Source organism: Manacus candei, unplaced genomic scaffold (assembly GCF_025592945.1).
Source record: "Manacus candei isolate 608988 ecotype Guabito, Panama unplaced genomic scaffold, ASM2559294v1 h1tg000027l, whole genome shotgun sequence".
NCBI classification, from domain to species: domain Eukaryota; kingdom Metazoa; phylum Chordata; class Aves; order Passeriformes; family Pipridae; genus Manacus; species Manacus candei.
This window is the reverse complement of record NW_026138075.1, coordinates 8940350-8955118: the sequence shown is the minus strand read 5'-3', so window position 1 is coordinate 8955118 and position 14769 is coordinate 8940350. Positions and strand designations below refer to the sequence as shown.

The window sequence follows — 14769 nt, the reverse complement described above, 5'->3', positions numbered from 1 at the left end:
TATACAAGAATGGACAAAAATCATCTTTCACCATCTCTTTCTAACATCTAACAAAGTTAGTAAGTAACAAATGAAAGAGAGGTGGTTCTCCACATAGTGAAGTAGCAAACTTTAAAATCCTTGCCACACAAAATTGTGGATGCCGAAAGATTACTTTTAGTTCAAAGACAGAACAAGAATCTGAACAAAAAAGACACTGCGAACTTCTAAGTATGCAGAAACCATATCCTGCTCATGCAGGCTCCTCACCTGAAAACAGCTGAAGAGAGTGTTAGGTAGAAGCATCGGATGCTTGTTCTGTTCATCCTCTCCCATGGAGAGTAATTTAAAACCTCTGCCTGTTCCTATGGCAGTGGTGTCTAGATGGATCTTCTAACTGACTCAGAATGACCTCGCATCCTTACAAGTCTATTTGAAAAAAGGCTTTTAACGTGAACAAAAATGTTACAGGATCTATTTCTCTATGTCCTAGATGTTATACTACTGGTTTTAGAGGTGCAACACAGTGTGTGTTTTCTTTCCTGTTTGTTTTTAAGACATCAGGTTACTGTGTCAATATGTTCTACAAAGAAAGACTCAATAAAAGAAAAAAATGTTCTCTAGGTTTATCCAGAGGGCAGGCTACATATTACCATTGATTAAGCGACATATTTCTAAAAGGAGAATATTATCCGATTTTAGGCTTGAATTTTAGCCACATAGCACTACTCTGCAACACTTTCATTGCCTGCTAAGCACTCTTATATAAAACCCAGTGGTTTTGTTATAGTTTGAATAAAGAATATAGCACAGGTTTTAACTATGACTTGCAGCATCTATATAACTTCAATTTGGCCCCAGAACGCAAACCTAAGTGATGCCTGTTCTCTGTTGGCACAGAAACATCCTAAAAACAAAAAACAGACAAAGAGGAGACAAAATGTAATTTGACCAAAATGAGGCTCCTGTTGATGGCTATCCCTTACTTAGAAACATGCCATTCCCCTGGAAGCAGATTCTTTCTATATGGGAGAGTCTGTGCTGAGAATTTTTTCTTTCCTGATTTGTTTAAAACTGTGTATTCCACGATCTTGCCTGGTTAACATAGTTTTTACAATCTCACCTCCATCATACACCATCTTGTAATCCACAAGAACTTCCACAACAAGCTATTCTGCCAGGACTTCATGCTGTAGCTCTGATACTCTTCTGGACTTGCCAATGTTTCATTCCAAACAGTTTTTCATTCTGCAAATATCAGTCAAATTGGGTCCAGCATGTTGCCAAAGAAACGCTTACTGTCTTAAGGTATAAATCTTCAGCAAGCAGGATTCTGTTTGATATTTTTTCCTGTGTTTGGCAGGTGACAAAGAGCACCACAGTTCCTCACTAGGGACCACGTGATATACTCAGATCCATGGTTGACATGTATCTCCACTTTGTGATTTTACAATTCATTATTTTGAGGGGAAGAGGAAGATATACTGGCCAATCACAGAACACAGCTGCAAAACATGCAACTATGATATTGGAAATATATTGCCTGAGAAAGACAGTTATTTATGGCATTGTACAAAGCAGTGAGGAGATTGTATACAAGCAGGCCATAATTTCTGATTGAGGCAAACAGATGTCAATCAAAACACAGCAACTATGATGACTGTAAGAGTGAGAAGTCTATCTTCTAATACGAAACTAAAAGCTACAGAAGCAAAAGTAAAGGCTGGCCCTGCAAATGAAACAGATGAGCCACTTAAGCACAAGAACAGACGTATAATACACTGGCCATGACTAATTCAGTCTGTAAGTTGGGGGAAAAAAAACCCACAAAAATTTTAAACCTGGTTAATTTCAGACTAGTTTAAAACTGGGGTAAAAATTCTACTTAGGAATACCTTAAGGTATATAATGATCTTGTCCAATCCAATGCTATTGAGATTTTTATATTTATTTTGAGTGGATCCTTTGCAAATTAAAATCTTTATCTATATTCAAGTACCACCTGAGTAATAGTACTTTCCAAATTCCTGAAGCAGAGCACAAAAATAAACTATGGAACAGCAGGTCAAAACTATGTAAGTAAGATTAATATATCTATTTATTACAGCAGGGCAGCAAACAACTGTCTGACTGAGCCCCTCTAGAAACTGTTTTGGTCAGCATTTCAACTAGTGGCCTGAACGCTGGCATGGAAGATAACATACATGAAGAAGCAGAGATGATATGCAAGCACACTGAGGGACAGGAACAGAATTCAAAACAGACACTGTAAAACAAGTCTGGAAAAGCAGGACAACATTCAGTAAAGGCATAAGCAAGGTACTAACCAAACAAATATTAACCTACTGGATAAATTCAGGGGGGAGAACAGTGGGCTAGGAATTTAGCAGAACCAATCTGAACCGTAGCAGATCACAGGCTGAACTCAGTCAAGAATGTCATATGGCTGCAGGATAGACAAATGCTGTAATAGGTTATATAAATAGGTGTGCTATCCTGAAGACAGCTGAAGGAATCCTTATGCTGTATTCAGCTGTAATGATCTGGCAGCTATTTGCTCAAAATGAGCACCTCTTAGAAAGACCAGAGTCAAACAGCATGACTGGTCAGTGAAAGTCTGGCTTACATGAAACAAAGGTAAGGACTGAGCATGGATGAAAAAATTATAAAAGTCGGTGACAGGAAGAGGGAAATGCTACAACTTCTCTGATGTTGCTACTCTTTATGTTCATAGAGAAACAAGAAACACAGGCTTTGAACTTCAGAAAGACTAATACAGTTTTGACTTCCCTGGGGCAGCGCATAAGGACCACAGACAGGCACCGTGGAGCTTCCTTACTGAAGACCTTTGAAAACTGGGCATATATCTGCCAGCAAACATGTGGGCACAGTTGCTTCTCTTTAAGGGCACTGCAATGGACAAAACAATCTGTAATGATGACCCTCCTGCCCTTCACATCTACAGCTATTAGCCATTGTCAGTCAGAGGTTATATCATACCAGACATGACTGATGTCATACCAGACCTATGTATACCAGTATGCATTACTGATTTACCTCGATACGTTTTACAGATTTCTTCTGGTTCTTCCATTTTAACCTAGTCTGGCCCACTTCTTTATGTACTTTGTTTGACAGAAGCAGTTTACACAAATGTTGCCATTTGTAAGTTGGGCTTGCAACTAATTGTTATTCTCAAAAGCATAATTTAGTGTTTTCCGAAGGGTTTTAAATAAAAAAATCATCACATAATTTGTAGCTTGACTACTATGCTGTTAAACAAGATTCTCATCTTTCCTCATTTTGTAACAGCATACAAAGACTACTAGATAGCCTCCTTTTCTTCATCCATCTCCTAAAGAGTAATACCAAGTTCTGTTCCCTCTCCCTCCTCCCTCTCATTTTTAACTGCAGAGACAAGAGAACTTCTGCTAAGTATGAAGTAATAAGCCATGGAATACCCTTTGTAGTCTCCGGTATGTGTGGGTATACTGGTTCTGTGGCATGTGAGCACTCGGAAAAATTTTGTTTCAGACTTGCATTTTTCAAATATTTTTCTATCTGGTGGTTATTCTCTACCAGTCCATAAATGTACTTTTTTTTCTGCTATGAGTAAGAGAAAATTCAATTTTCCATGGTGTATCTGTGTAACCCACTATATATATCTGCATGCGCATACAGCTTAGAGTGCACCTAACATTAATGCTTCTAATACCATAGTCCTGATACCTCTCTCTTTAATATTCAGGACTTCATTAAACTTACTACATGTATTAAATTTTAGTAAGAGTATACTCTGTTTTAATGCTGTGACCACCCAGGCTCTTAAGGTGTATGTCTCTTCTATTATCTGCCTATATTATGGGGTAGTTGAACTTTGCACACAGAGGCCTTCCATCCTCCCTTTCAGAGACACCCATGTAAAGTGGTGGAGACCATAACAGCAAATTCCTTCCTTTGCTGAAGACAACAGCCTTCGTTTAGGCTTTTTAGTTCAAAATAAGTTTCCTTTTCCCTTAATTAAATGCTTTTTTACTTATCTTCCAATTTGAATGATTTAGTTTGCAAAATTTACTTCATCCTTCCATCAGGAATACATTTGGAAAATGAAAAACAGCCATTCCTCCTATTTTTTCTGATCAATTGACCTTGTAACACAACATCTTCTCTGTGCCATCACTGGAACCTCAGGTTTAAAATGAACTAATATTTACTAATTCTTCGTGTGATTTGCTGGCATTAAATCTATAAATCCCCAAATAAAAAGAAACACCAAGCAAACCCATAAAACAAACAAACAAGAAAATACCAAAAAAACCTCCCACCACAGAATATGTACTGGCAAATCACATCAGCATTTACATTATTTAAAAAACCACATCTGTATATCTAACTGTGACTCCTAGGCCACACGTCAAAATTAGCACGCTTAGCTATCTTTTGGCTTATAGTGTGTATTCCTTGAAGGAAGAAAATTGGAGGGACAGGGTAGTCTGTCACTTGTCAAGGGCAGGGAGTAAGCTACTAGGTTCTGAAAGAGATCAGAAAAGTAAAACTACTGGAAAAATATTATTAGGAGAGGAAAGATGTGATCTGGAAAAGTGCTAACCCATCCTCAGTCCCTGCCTAGAATTAAGAAAGAAAAAAGGAATAGAAGGATCTGAAGTTTACTCCTGAACTAAATAATGCAGTATTTATCTCCCTTGTTGGAGCCACAGATAAGATATTTTTATCTCTTCCATTATTCAATCACCTTTGGGGTATCAACTGTCTGTTCTTCTTGTGCTCCTGAACCTTCAATTAAAATCTACTGCCTGAACAAGAAACTCCTGGCACTTGATGACAGCAAAATAGTCACAATATTTAAGCCAATTGTACAACATGCTATACAGACTATATGCTTAATCCTTGACGGCTACTAACAGCGGAAGAAATGTTCCCGAAAGTCAGGGACAGATACTTTGTTCTAAGAGAAAGGTCTGCTTTATGCAGCCACTGCAAGATAGAAAACATGTCCGCAAGGAGCTGCTGGGGGATGCATTATACCCCAAATTGCTGTATCCAGCATGTAACTTAGAACAACTCCTTGGCTGTTTTGCATTATACTTCCTTATTGCAGTCCCAGAGGACTTGCTAGTCCAGACCACTGTCTTAGAAAACCCAAACAAGAAGAACAGATTTTTTTTCACAAGAGAAGGATTTGTTTGCTAGAGAAACTACTAATTGCATTTCAAGGGTAGGCCAGGAAAGCTTGCAATACATTGGGGAAGGGGGGGGGGGGGGGAGGGAAGAGGAAGTCACCCCTATGCATTTACATCCCGATATGACATATGAATGCTATTTTAAAGTCCACTGAAACACAGGAGACACACCTTACATTGGTAATACAGGAAACAGAAGATAAAGAAGCAGCATGTTGGACCAATTTGTAGGTAACAGGAATCAAAACATATAGCCTAGAAAACTAGAGAGTAAAAGAGGATTCTTTCTCCGTTACGCTGTGTCCCCTAAAAATTAATGCAAAGCTCCTCTTTTCAATAAACAGAGAAGCTAAAGCTTCAAGTTTCCATAACAAGACATAGAGACCACAGAAGAAGTTTGAGAGCAACAAGACTTTAGCAGAAGGTGTGAGTAGAAGGAGTTCTCCACTGCTCACCAGCAGGTGATCTCAAGGCCTCTTTTAACAGTCCTTTCTGCCATCTGTTTCTGATTGACTTGTCCAGTCATTCAGGTAGCCTTTGCAGCTCCACCATGGCAATAAAAATGGACTTGAAAGGTATTTCAAGACTCAGCTGGACATTCTCCAAATCCCACAAGCATCAAAAAAAAAAAGGAAACTTAAATTCCTCCTGTTACCAGGAATGCATTAAATAACAAAACCTGGAAGAAGGTATGTTGACCAGTGTTTACAATTCAGAGCCTTCCTGGATCTACTATCTTGTCTCCACTGATCAACTTGGTGTACTTTTCAATGCCATTTTTCCACAAATACAAAATTAACAGAATGGCTGGTAAGAGTAAGACCTTCAGAACTCCTCTTTTCCACTATTCCCTTCACCTCTAATCACACAATTAACTGTTGTCAGAATACTCCTGGTTTGCAACTGAGTTCCATTTTTATACAGTTTCACTACCTCTTATCTTGAACATTTTAATTAGATTATTTTTCTGGGTAATTTGTACTGAGTTGGTTCTTTGGAACAGCTGTAGTGGAATTTGGATTTAGCTTTTTACACTTTCTTCTTAGAGATGAGCTTTTAACTTTAATTTAACCAAAAATATTAAACCTACTTTGTAACCCTATGAAAAAATTCCACTTATTGGTTATCTCTTTCAATGTTTTCATATGAGAAAATTCTGCATACTGGTTATCTCTTTCAATGTTTTCATAGTGTATTCAATTAAGAGAATGTCTTTCAACATCTCACACAAAGAGATTTTAAAATTACTTGCAATTGTTTCTCAATAGTAAACAGTGGGTAGTTGCCCTATTCCCATCTTCTTTCGCACTTTCTCTTTTGTGTCAAATATCTTCCTGCTTTTCCAAATATATGCAAAAAGCCTGTTACAGGCAAGTCTAACTCATCAGTCCAGACTGCCCCTCCCTTTCTCCAAAAGTTACTTTCTCCAAAATCTTACTCTATTTACCCATCTTTACCAAGACATACAGTCTACAAAGAGTGATTGAGAGGCTTTATAGAAAACAATGCACTTTATTTATTTGTTTAAGAAATACAGTTATAGTTATTTTACACAGGCTTTAAACCATATATATTAAAGTGTTTAACTACATATGGTCAGACCACAGCCATTTGGATTATTTTATAAACTCTGAATTCTCAGATTATAAATTCTATCTAGCAACCAAGGCAGTATGATGAAAACTGTACAAGCACTAGCAGGGAATAAAAGAACAAACATTAGACTGACTACCAACATAATAAATGTGCTGCCACGGAAATACCATTTGGAGATAATTTTGCAAGGAGTTATCAGAAACTGAAAAATGGCCATGAAAGGAAACCTGTGTAGGACTTTGTGCAAATGCACACTTCTTAGTGCATGTAACGGTAGTGGTAAGACACATGTTGGCACAGCACATAGACATCTAGCACCCAGTTACTCCATTCCAAAATACATACAGGAAGTTCTGTGGAATTTCTTCACATATGCCCACCGTGTGCTTCTTCTTATTAAAGACTAATTACAGCCAGAAGGTAAGGAGTAACCCATTAGTCTAATTCACACCATTATGGAAGTTTTCTTTCTCATGTATTCATCATTTAATATTCTTATATCTATCTTTGACTTGCACTCTCCCTACCTGTATAACTAAGTAAAGGTATTGGTTCTCTTTACATCTGTATATTGGCTCTCTTTTTATCTGTATACCCAGTAAAGTATTTTCCAGCTTTTCATTATTTATAGTCTCTATTTTCTCTCATTCTCATCTGTATACCCAATCAGAAATTTATCCATTATTGATATCTCCTAGTTGTATGCATGGCACTTTCACCGACATATAAGAAACTATTGTGGCTCACTACATTCTTTTCCTAATTCAACATAAGGTCTGGATATGCAAAGTATAAAAAGGCAGGCTCTGAATTGTCCAACCAGCCTGACAAAATTAAAAACCAGGAAAAGTGCATCCTGCAACCAACTGGGCATATAATGGCCTAGATAGGAATATAGACAAACACTTTGAGTAAAAGACATGTGTAACACACACACAAAAAAAGTGATCAATGCAAAAAAATTTTGTGCTTGGATTCCTAAAGAGTAGTTTCAAGGTAGTAGTTCAATTTTTACATGAAAGCTTGGTCCCAAATTTTTGTGCATCCAACTGGAAGTAGCACTGCCTGCTCACCTAAGCGCTACAACAGAGAAGTTGGTAGTCATTTTTTCATTAGGTAACTGCATCTTTACACATCGTATTTTGTGCTACCTTAGTGACATTTTCCAGCTTCTCTCATGTAAATTATTTATCTTAATAGACTGCACAGCTGTCTTATTCTGGCTTGCAATGATTGGGAACATGTGGGAGATATACTTCAGACTTTTGAGTCAATGATGCTGGAAGTGGGAATTCATTTTAAAACACAATAATAATCGGGTCTCACTTTGATCTGATTGATATGAAATGCCTGCTGTGTAAATGCAGCTGCATTTTTGTGAATTTCATGTATAAAAGGAAGCCTTCTGTACCTGTAAATGCTCATTTCTAACTTTTCAATTCATGTAGCAAAAACTGTCTAGAAAGAGTGTACTTGGATGTTTACACCCAAGTTGTAAACAACAATGGAGTTGTTTATTTTTTCGGCATTCACCTTGTAAATCCTACACATACAATTCATATTTTGACGGCAATTGCGAGGGATAACTAGAAAACTGAGTATAAACACCATCCGAAAAAGCAGTGTTAGGACATTTCATACAGAACTGTGCCTAGTTGTAGCAGGGAGCATTATTCAGTGTGACGGGATCCAGTGTTTACTCACTTGCAGTTTCTAAATCTGCCTGGATCCAAGAATTTTCTGACAGTGTGATGTGTGGATCTAGCGAGCTCAGGTACGGCCCCGGCCCTCTGGTGCGGTCTCCTTCCCCGCGGAACCCCGCCGGCGGCCACACGTCCAGCAGCCGCTCTGGGACACCCTTGCCACCACCTCCTTCCGCACGCCCCCCCAAACCGGGGGTCGGGACGCCCCCCACGGCCGCAGCTGCCACGTCCTGGCTGCCGGGGAGACAGAAGGGCACTCGCCGCAGAACGAGCTCCTCTTCTACCGGCGCTTTTCAATTTGCAAGGTGGGGGCAGGAGGGCGCCCGCGGCGGAGCGAAGTTCAGCCGCCGCGAAGGCAGCGCGGCGGCGGGACGCCCCTCGCCTACGGTCTCCCCGCCCCGCGCCCAGCTTCACACCTCGCCTCGTAAGAGGAGGCCACAGCCCCAACCCCTCCGGCATACCTGCCTCCGCGCATCACCTCCCGCGGCCCACGCCGGGAGGCCGGGGCGCCGGGCGGCTTCGCGGGCCGCCCCGCGGCGGCGGCGGGGCCTGAGGCGGGGCCGGGGTCGGGCAGCGGCCGCGGGGCTGCCCGTCCCTTGCCCTTGTCCTTGCCCCTGTCCCGGCGGCGCAGGGCGGCGGCAGCGCACCCTGCCGCCCGCCTGCCGGCCACAGCGCCAGCGCCCGCTAGGAAGTAGTTGTGAGTAGGGTTACCTGTCCTATATTGACGTATCCGTATTTGCTCGCTACCCTGTTGGCCTCCGGGAGCCCCCCGGTTATCCGCACAGCCCAGTGGTTGGTGTAGAGGCGCGTCCTGCAGGCGGGCAGCAGGAACCCTAGCACTAGGGCGAGCCGGCAGAGAAGGTCCCCGCCGCCTCCGCCTCCCCAGCAGCAGCGGCGCTTCCAGCCCATCTTCTCCTCCTCAGCACACAACCCCCACAAAACTTCTTCCTTCTTCCGAGACGCTTCTCCTCACCTCCGGGGGGCACCGGCGGCGCGTCCTCCGAAGTTACCCCGAGGAGGAAACTAGGAAGAGCTTGGAGTAGTGCATTGAACCGCCCGGGGGTTAAATGATGAGGGGTTAGGAACAGTGGTTCTGATCAGTGATTGCTGCTGTCTTCTCTTCCCGTCGCTCTCCGGGGTAACTTGCTCGGAAAGCTTCTCTCACAGTTCCTGAGCGCCAGCTTCTCCCTCTATCCCCAGCTATATGGGAAGTCGTCTCTCCGCGGGGAGGAGGGTTCCTTCTCCCTCTCTCCGCGTTTCCCTCCGCTCTGACTTCCTTCCCCCTGCCAAGCGGTCTTCAACCTCCTCTCCCGCGTCTGGCTTTTCTTCGCCTGTACTCGCTCCCCAGGACCACTGGGACTCCGGCGGCAGGCGATGTGTGAGTGTTGGCAGCTGAGCGCCTCAGTGCACTCCAGCTCGGCCACCTCCCTCTCCCTTCTCCCCTCCCTCCTCCTTCTCCTCCGCCTCCTCTCCCCGCCCTCTCTCCCGCAGCGCCGAAGGGCAGGGGAAATGGCAGCCGCGTTGGGCCCACGTCGTGCTGGTCTCTGCGCTCCCGGGCCCCGGGCTACAGCTGGCCCCGGGCGTCGCTGCCCCCGAGCGCTCTTCCCTCTTCCCCATCGGGCCGGGAGGCTGCCGCCCCGCCGGCGGGGCTGCGGCAGCCGCGGCGAGATGCGAGGCCTGCAGCAAGGCCTCGTGCCCGGCACCGGCGGCGGCCTCCCGGCCCTGCCCTCGCGGGATGCCCGGGGCGAGGAGGGGCCGGGGGGAACCCCAGCTGCCCCGATCGGCCAGGTCTGCCCTTCCGGCCCCGGGAGAGTGAGCCTGAGTAGCAGGCAGGACAGGAACAGCCTGTCTGCCGCCTGTCCGGCAGCCACGGGCTGTGTTGTGAGCCCGTCTGTTGGTCTCTCTTTACAGACACTGGACGTTGTCATTTAATGCCGAGCTTTCCCCCACAGCCCATCTGTCCGATGGTCACCCTGTGCAGAAAGAAAAGTGGGTGGCTGCCACTTCGGCAGAGGAGGGGTTGTCCAGACCCAGATGGGGAGGACGGCCTTCCCAGTGCTCCCCTGTTCCTGTCCCCGTGCAGCTGGCCAGCAGCTCTGCAAGCTTGCTGGAAACCACTTCCAGCACCAGAGCGCCTGTGGGCCCAGAGAAGATGCAGCTGGTCAGCTGCAGCTGGCCCAGGCACCACCAGTACTGAAGGTACTCCTGCCTGGAGGAAGTGAGAGAAAACTCATGTCCGTCCAGTCAAGCCTGAGCTGGACTAAATCGTAGAGCCACAACAGTATCTTCAAGCAACCTGTAGATCTACTTCCTTTTGTTTGAAAGTTAAAATAATTGTCTGTAAAATTCAGTCCAGAAATTCAGACCTGCTCTGAAGATCCATTGCAGGTTTTGAAGGAATTTGGACATGAGAAGTACTATTGCAATTTAGTAATGTAAATGTTGTGGGATTTTTTTCTCTGAGGACCCTAAGGTGTAGTCAAAGTTGACTGACTTTGTGGGCAAAAGTTAGGAAGCTGTCACTTTCTTTTTCACTGAAGAATGAGAAGTTAAATGCTTTACAGAAAGTCATACAGTAACATGGAGTTCATTTTTTCTTTCACCAAGACCTGTGCACCTACCTTTAAAATTGATGTTTTCCTAATAAAATAGAAATAGTAAAATGCAGAGCCAAAGCCACATTTTCCAATTAAATGATTTTCTGTCTTAAGTTCATTTATTTTCCCCTTATGCACTGGTGTTATACTAGCAACTAATATCTTCCCACATACTTTGATTGTTTTTAAAGGGGAGAAAGGAGGAAAATTCATTCTCTACCTCCCTGTTTGCTTGATACCTTCGAAAATTGATTTACCAGTGATTTACTCTTCCCTGTTAGTACTTTTCCCTGTAGTTTGTGCTACCATTTGCCTTTCTAGTTCTTTCTCAACCTGAAAATCCCTCTGGCTAATCAGCTCTGGCAGCCTCTGCGCTGTGGTTCATGTCAGCTTTCCAGGACTTTCCTGTATTTCACAGATCCATGCTCCAGAGATGTGTTAGGCACCCCAGGGTCATAATTAAGGAGGAAACCACAGAGGGCATGCGTATAAATTCAAAGAAAGTGACAGCTCAGGTTCCTCCAGGAAGAAGTCCTGCAAGCAGATGTGCTAGCCCCTGAAGACCTTCTGGAACAGAGAATGTTTTAAGAATGGACTGGGGGTACATATCATCATTTGGAGTGGGAGAGTCTGGGCCATAACAGTTGAAAGTAGGGAGATCTTCAGAGAGTGGAGGTTGTGTCAGGGAGTCATTTAAAGATTGCCTTAGATGGATAGTTTGGAATCCAAGGGAGTATTTGGATTTCCTTAGTTTCAAGAATAAATGTTTTTACTGATTTTTATAAACAGTGCAGCTAGGTCACTTGACAGCAGCCACTATACAGTCTAATTTGCTGGTACACAGTTCTTTGATCTGCAGTTTTCCATGCTTCAGGCTTGCCTCTGATTTTACATATTTTAACTTCAGATGCTTTTAAAAAGAATAAAGTTTTGGGGTTTTTTGCTTATTTGGTTTTTTGGTAAAACACTGTTTTTACATATGATCAACTTTATTAGTAGTTTTTTTCTTTAGCAAACACCTGTCTCCTTATCCTTCGAAACAGGATCCCTATTTTGAGTACCTCACTGTTCTCATAAAAAGCCACTATGTATGTCCAGATTTTGAGTGAGAGTTTTCACCTGTACGTTAGACACCTTTTTTTTTGCATTCATCAGCCAATACTTTGAGATTGCTCACCCTCACTGGCTCACTGTTCCTAGTGTGTAGACTATAGGGTCTACATACCTAACCCTGTATGCAGTCCACAGCAAAGCATGACTTCTTATTGCTGTTCCCACTTCTTGTTGGTCACTGTGGGAGTGAACATGATGACAGCAGTTTTTAATGATTTTTCTGGGAATGCAGAGGAGAAAAACCTTCTGTTCTGAATGTAGAGGGTGAAAAGGATGGGTGAAAGTACTCAACTGAGATGCAGAATCTGGGGCAGGAGAAAGGAAGGAAGAGAAAGAAATTGGGATAGAGGTTTGGTAGAGCAGTCCTCTGTCAAGGTGTGTTCCAACCCAAGCCTCGTTTTCCCTTGGGCAATTTATTGTCAGAAACTCAGTGATATGTTGAAGGAAATAAAGGGCAGAATCCTTTATTTCTCATCTGTTGGTAGTAAAGAATGAGAATTTGAGTCTGGACCTAGGAATAGATGTGAGTCTGGGCTTTTTGTGATCACTGAAATTGGACTGATGCTGCCTTATTCATATGCTATGTGGATTTTATTTTGATTTTATGAATAAGGCTGCACTGTCCATTTTTCTGTTCTACTCCTCCTGTCGACAGAATGTAACTCTTACCTTTCCATCTTTGATTGTGTTTATTATCTTTTTTTGAAGCAGTGGCTCCCACCTCTTTATAATTATGACCATAGTGGCAGGCATAATTTGAAAAGACACTAGTGTTTGTTGCAAAGCCATCAGACTCCTTCTGCTTGTACTGATGCCTGTGCCAGCATGCTTGTTTGCCATCTTTCCGTTTTGCAAATGTGTCTCTTTGGGCTGAAATCCAAACTGTCATTAAAGTAATTGTAATTTGCATATCTTTTTCTTATTTTATTTGTTTTATTTTTTATTTCAGAGATCTAGTTGACAATGCAAATAGCTGTACTAACTGTAGTGATAACGTACTGTGCACAGCTAGGATGAATGGCTAAGGCATGGAGAGAAAATAAGGAAGGTCGAAGCAGGGAATCTTTTCAATTGACATTAGTGCCTGACACAGTGTCCTATAACACTGAAGCTTGAGTTCTTTTCAGAACAACAACTGCACATTTTCCATCTCCAGCTTCTCATCGGATTGTAAAGTTTCAGTCATAGAATCTCAAATCTATGGAAAAACTAAGTTTAAAACCAACATTTATCGTGTTTGGCTATGAATTTTAACTATGGAAATTATCATAGGCCCCTTCGAAGTGATGGTAGAAAGATCTTTTTTTCTGAAATAACTTATCTGAGCGAATACATCCATGTGAAAGAAGTTAAGGTATTATTCACCCAAGTTCACTGGAGTTAGCATTCCAGTTAACTTGTTTCTAAATTGTCCCGTGAGCCAGAATTATTGTAGCTACCCTTTTCTATACAGCTGACTCAGCTCTACTCTAAGTATCTATAGGATTTTCCTTTCCTGTTATAGTGTTAGAGAAGCCATCAAATGCTACTATGCTTTTCTCACACCAATATGTTGTTGATGGCATGTGGCTAAAAAGAGTGACCCAGTGGCAAGTGAGAATCCAATGCAATTTCAATAACATCATTAAAAAATAGTAGCTAAATGTCCTTACCCAAAGAGAAAAAGTATAATCTCACATCTTCCAGCATGGCCCACCCTCATTTCATGAGCTTTAGTTGGACTGGTTCCATTAGTACCCCAAACCCTCTCAGAGACTACTGCAGACCCTTCACTAGTATTCAGCTTCTTTAGAGGTGAAATTGTCTTCTGAGTTCTGGTTCCCTTATCTTTGTTCAGGTGCCCTATTGTCACAATATATACATGAAGTAAGTAACTTCATGATGATAGAGCGATTATACTTAATCTTCTATCTTCTCTACCCTGTTGTTGTGAGAGGAAGCAGAAATCATGTCTTTAATCTGTAAGAAAACCTGAGCACCTTTTCCACAGATAATGAATAGAAGTAGTCGTTTAAGAGCATCCCTTTAGCTTGGGGCTCTCCATTCCTTCCAGTACAATTCCTTTGAATTATATGCCTGCATTTTTTTGCATGGAACTAGTTCAGTGTAATTTATTAGGTCTTGAATTGAAAAAGATCTTATTTACTACTTAGCCCATGTCTAACAGAAGATATGACCTGGAAGTGCTGAGTTTATTAATGGGGAAGGAGACTGGAAGAACACCAGCTATAGTTTAGGAAGTATGGCAGGTTTTTTAAGTCTGTATTTCAGACAAGGAAGAGTTTGAGAAGGGGTATTTTAGGACATACAGCCTCTATTTGTTTGTGTCTGAATAATAAATAATTCTGTCATAATTCTGTCATAATTCTGTCATAATTCTCTCTTTAGGGAGTTCAAGAGCATGGGTGTGGCACATCCTTTTCTCCTAAGATACCATTCACCAGATAACTTGCTCCTGAATAGTGAAGAAGTCAAACAGTTTACCAAACAGAAGAGTAGGTGGAACTGTATGTGCTCTTCCCTGCTGTAGTATAGTTGAACCAATGCCAAGACTGCAAAAATGGAAGTTCCCATTAATTG

At 42.3% G+C, this 14769-nt stretch overlaps 2 protein-coding genes across 7 annotated transcripts in view; one reads left to right on the top strand and one right to left on the bottom strand.

The window, feature by feature from the left end:
* Positions 1-9880, bottom strand: part of PCSK5 (proprotein convertase subtilisin/kexin type 5) — a 250017-nt gene extending 240137 nt beyond the window's left edge. Inside the window, exon 1 of one of the 6 annotated variants that reach the window (XM_051789299.1) lies at positions 9453-9880. Coding sequence is in view for 3 of the 6 variants with exons in the window: in XM_051789294.1 (XP_051645254.1) it covers positions 9191-9388 (198 nt within the window). In the remaining 3 variants the exon portion in view is untranslated. Of the gene's footprint in view, positions 1-8940; positions 8993-9190 lie in introns of those variants that run through there. The other 5 variants (XM_051789294.1, XM_051789297.1, XM_051789301.1 and 2 more) reach the window with 5 other exon arrangements.
* On the top strand, positions 9550-14022 carry LOC127471866 (translation initiation factor IF-2-like). The gene is made up of 3 exons (XM_051789259.1): positions 9550-9556; positions 9863-10267; positions 10391-14022. Exons 1-3 carry the CDS (start codon positions 9550-9552, stop codon positions 10699-10701), a joined length of 723 nt encoding a protein of 240 aa, XP_051645219.1. The 3' UTR covers positions 10702-14022.
* Positions 14023-14769: the final 747 nt, after the last annotated feature.

Bases quoted from the DNA above. Each gene is read 5' to 3' on its own strand.
- LOC127471866 (XM_051789259.1), top strand. The intron at 10,268-10,390 runs GTCTGCCCTTCC...CTCTCTTTACAG, and splicing joins CAGCTGCCCCGATCGGCCAG to ACACTGGACGTTGTCATTTA.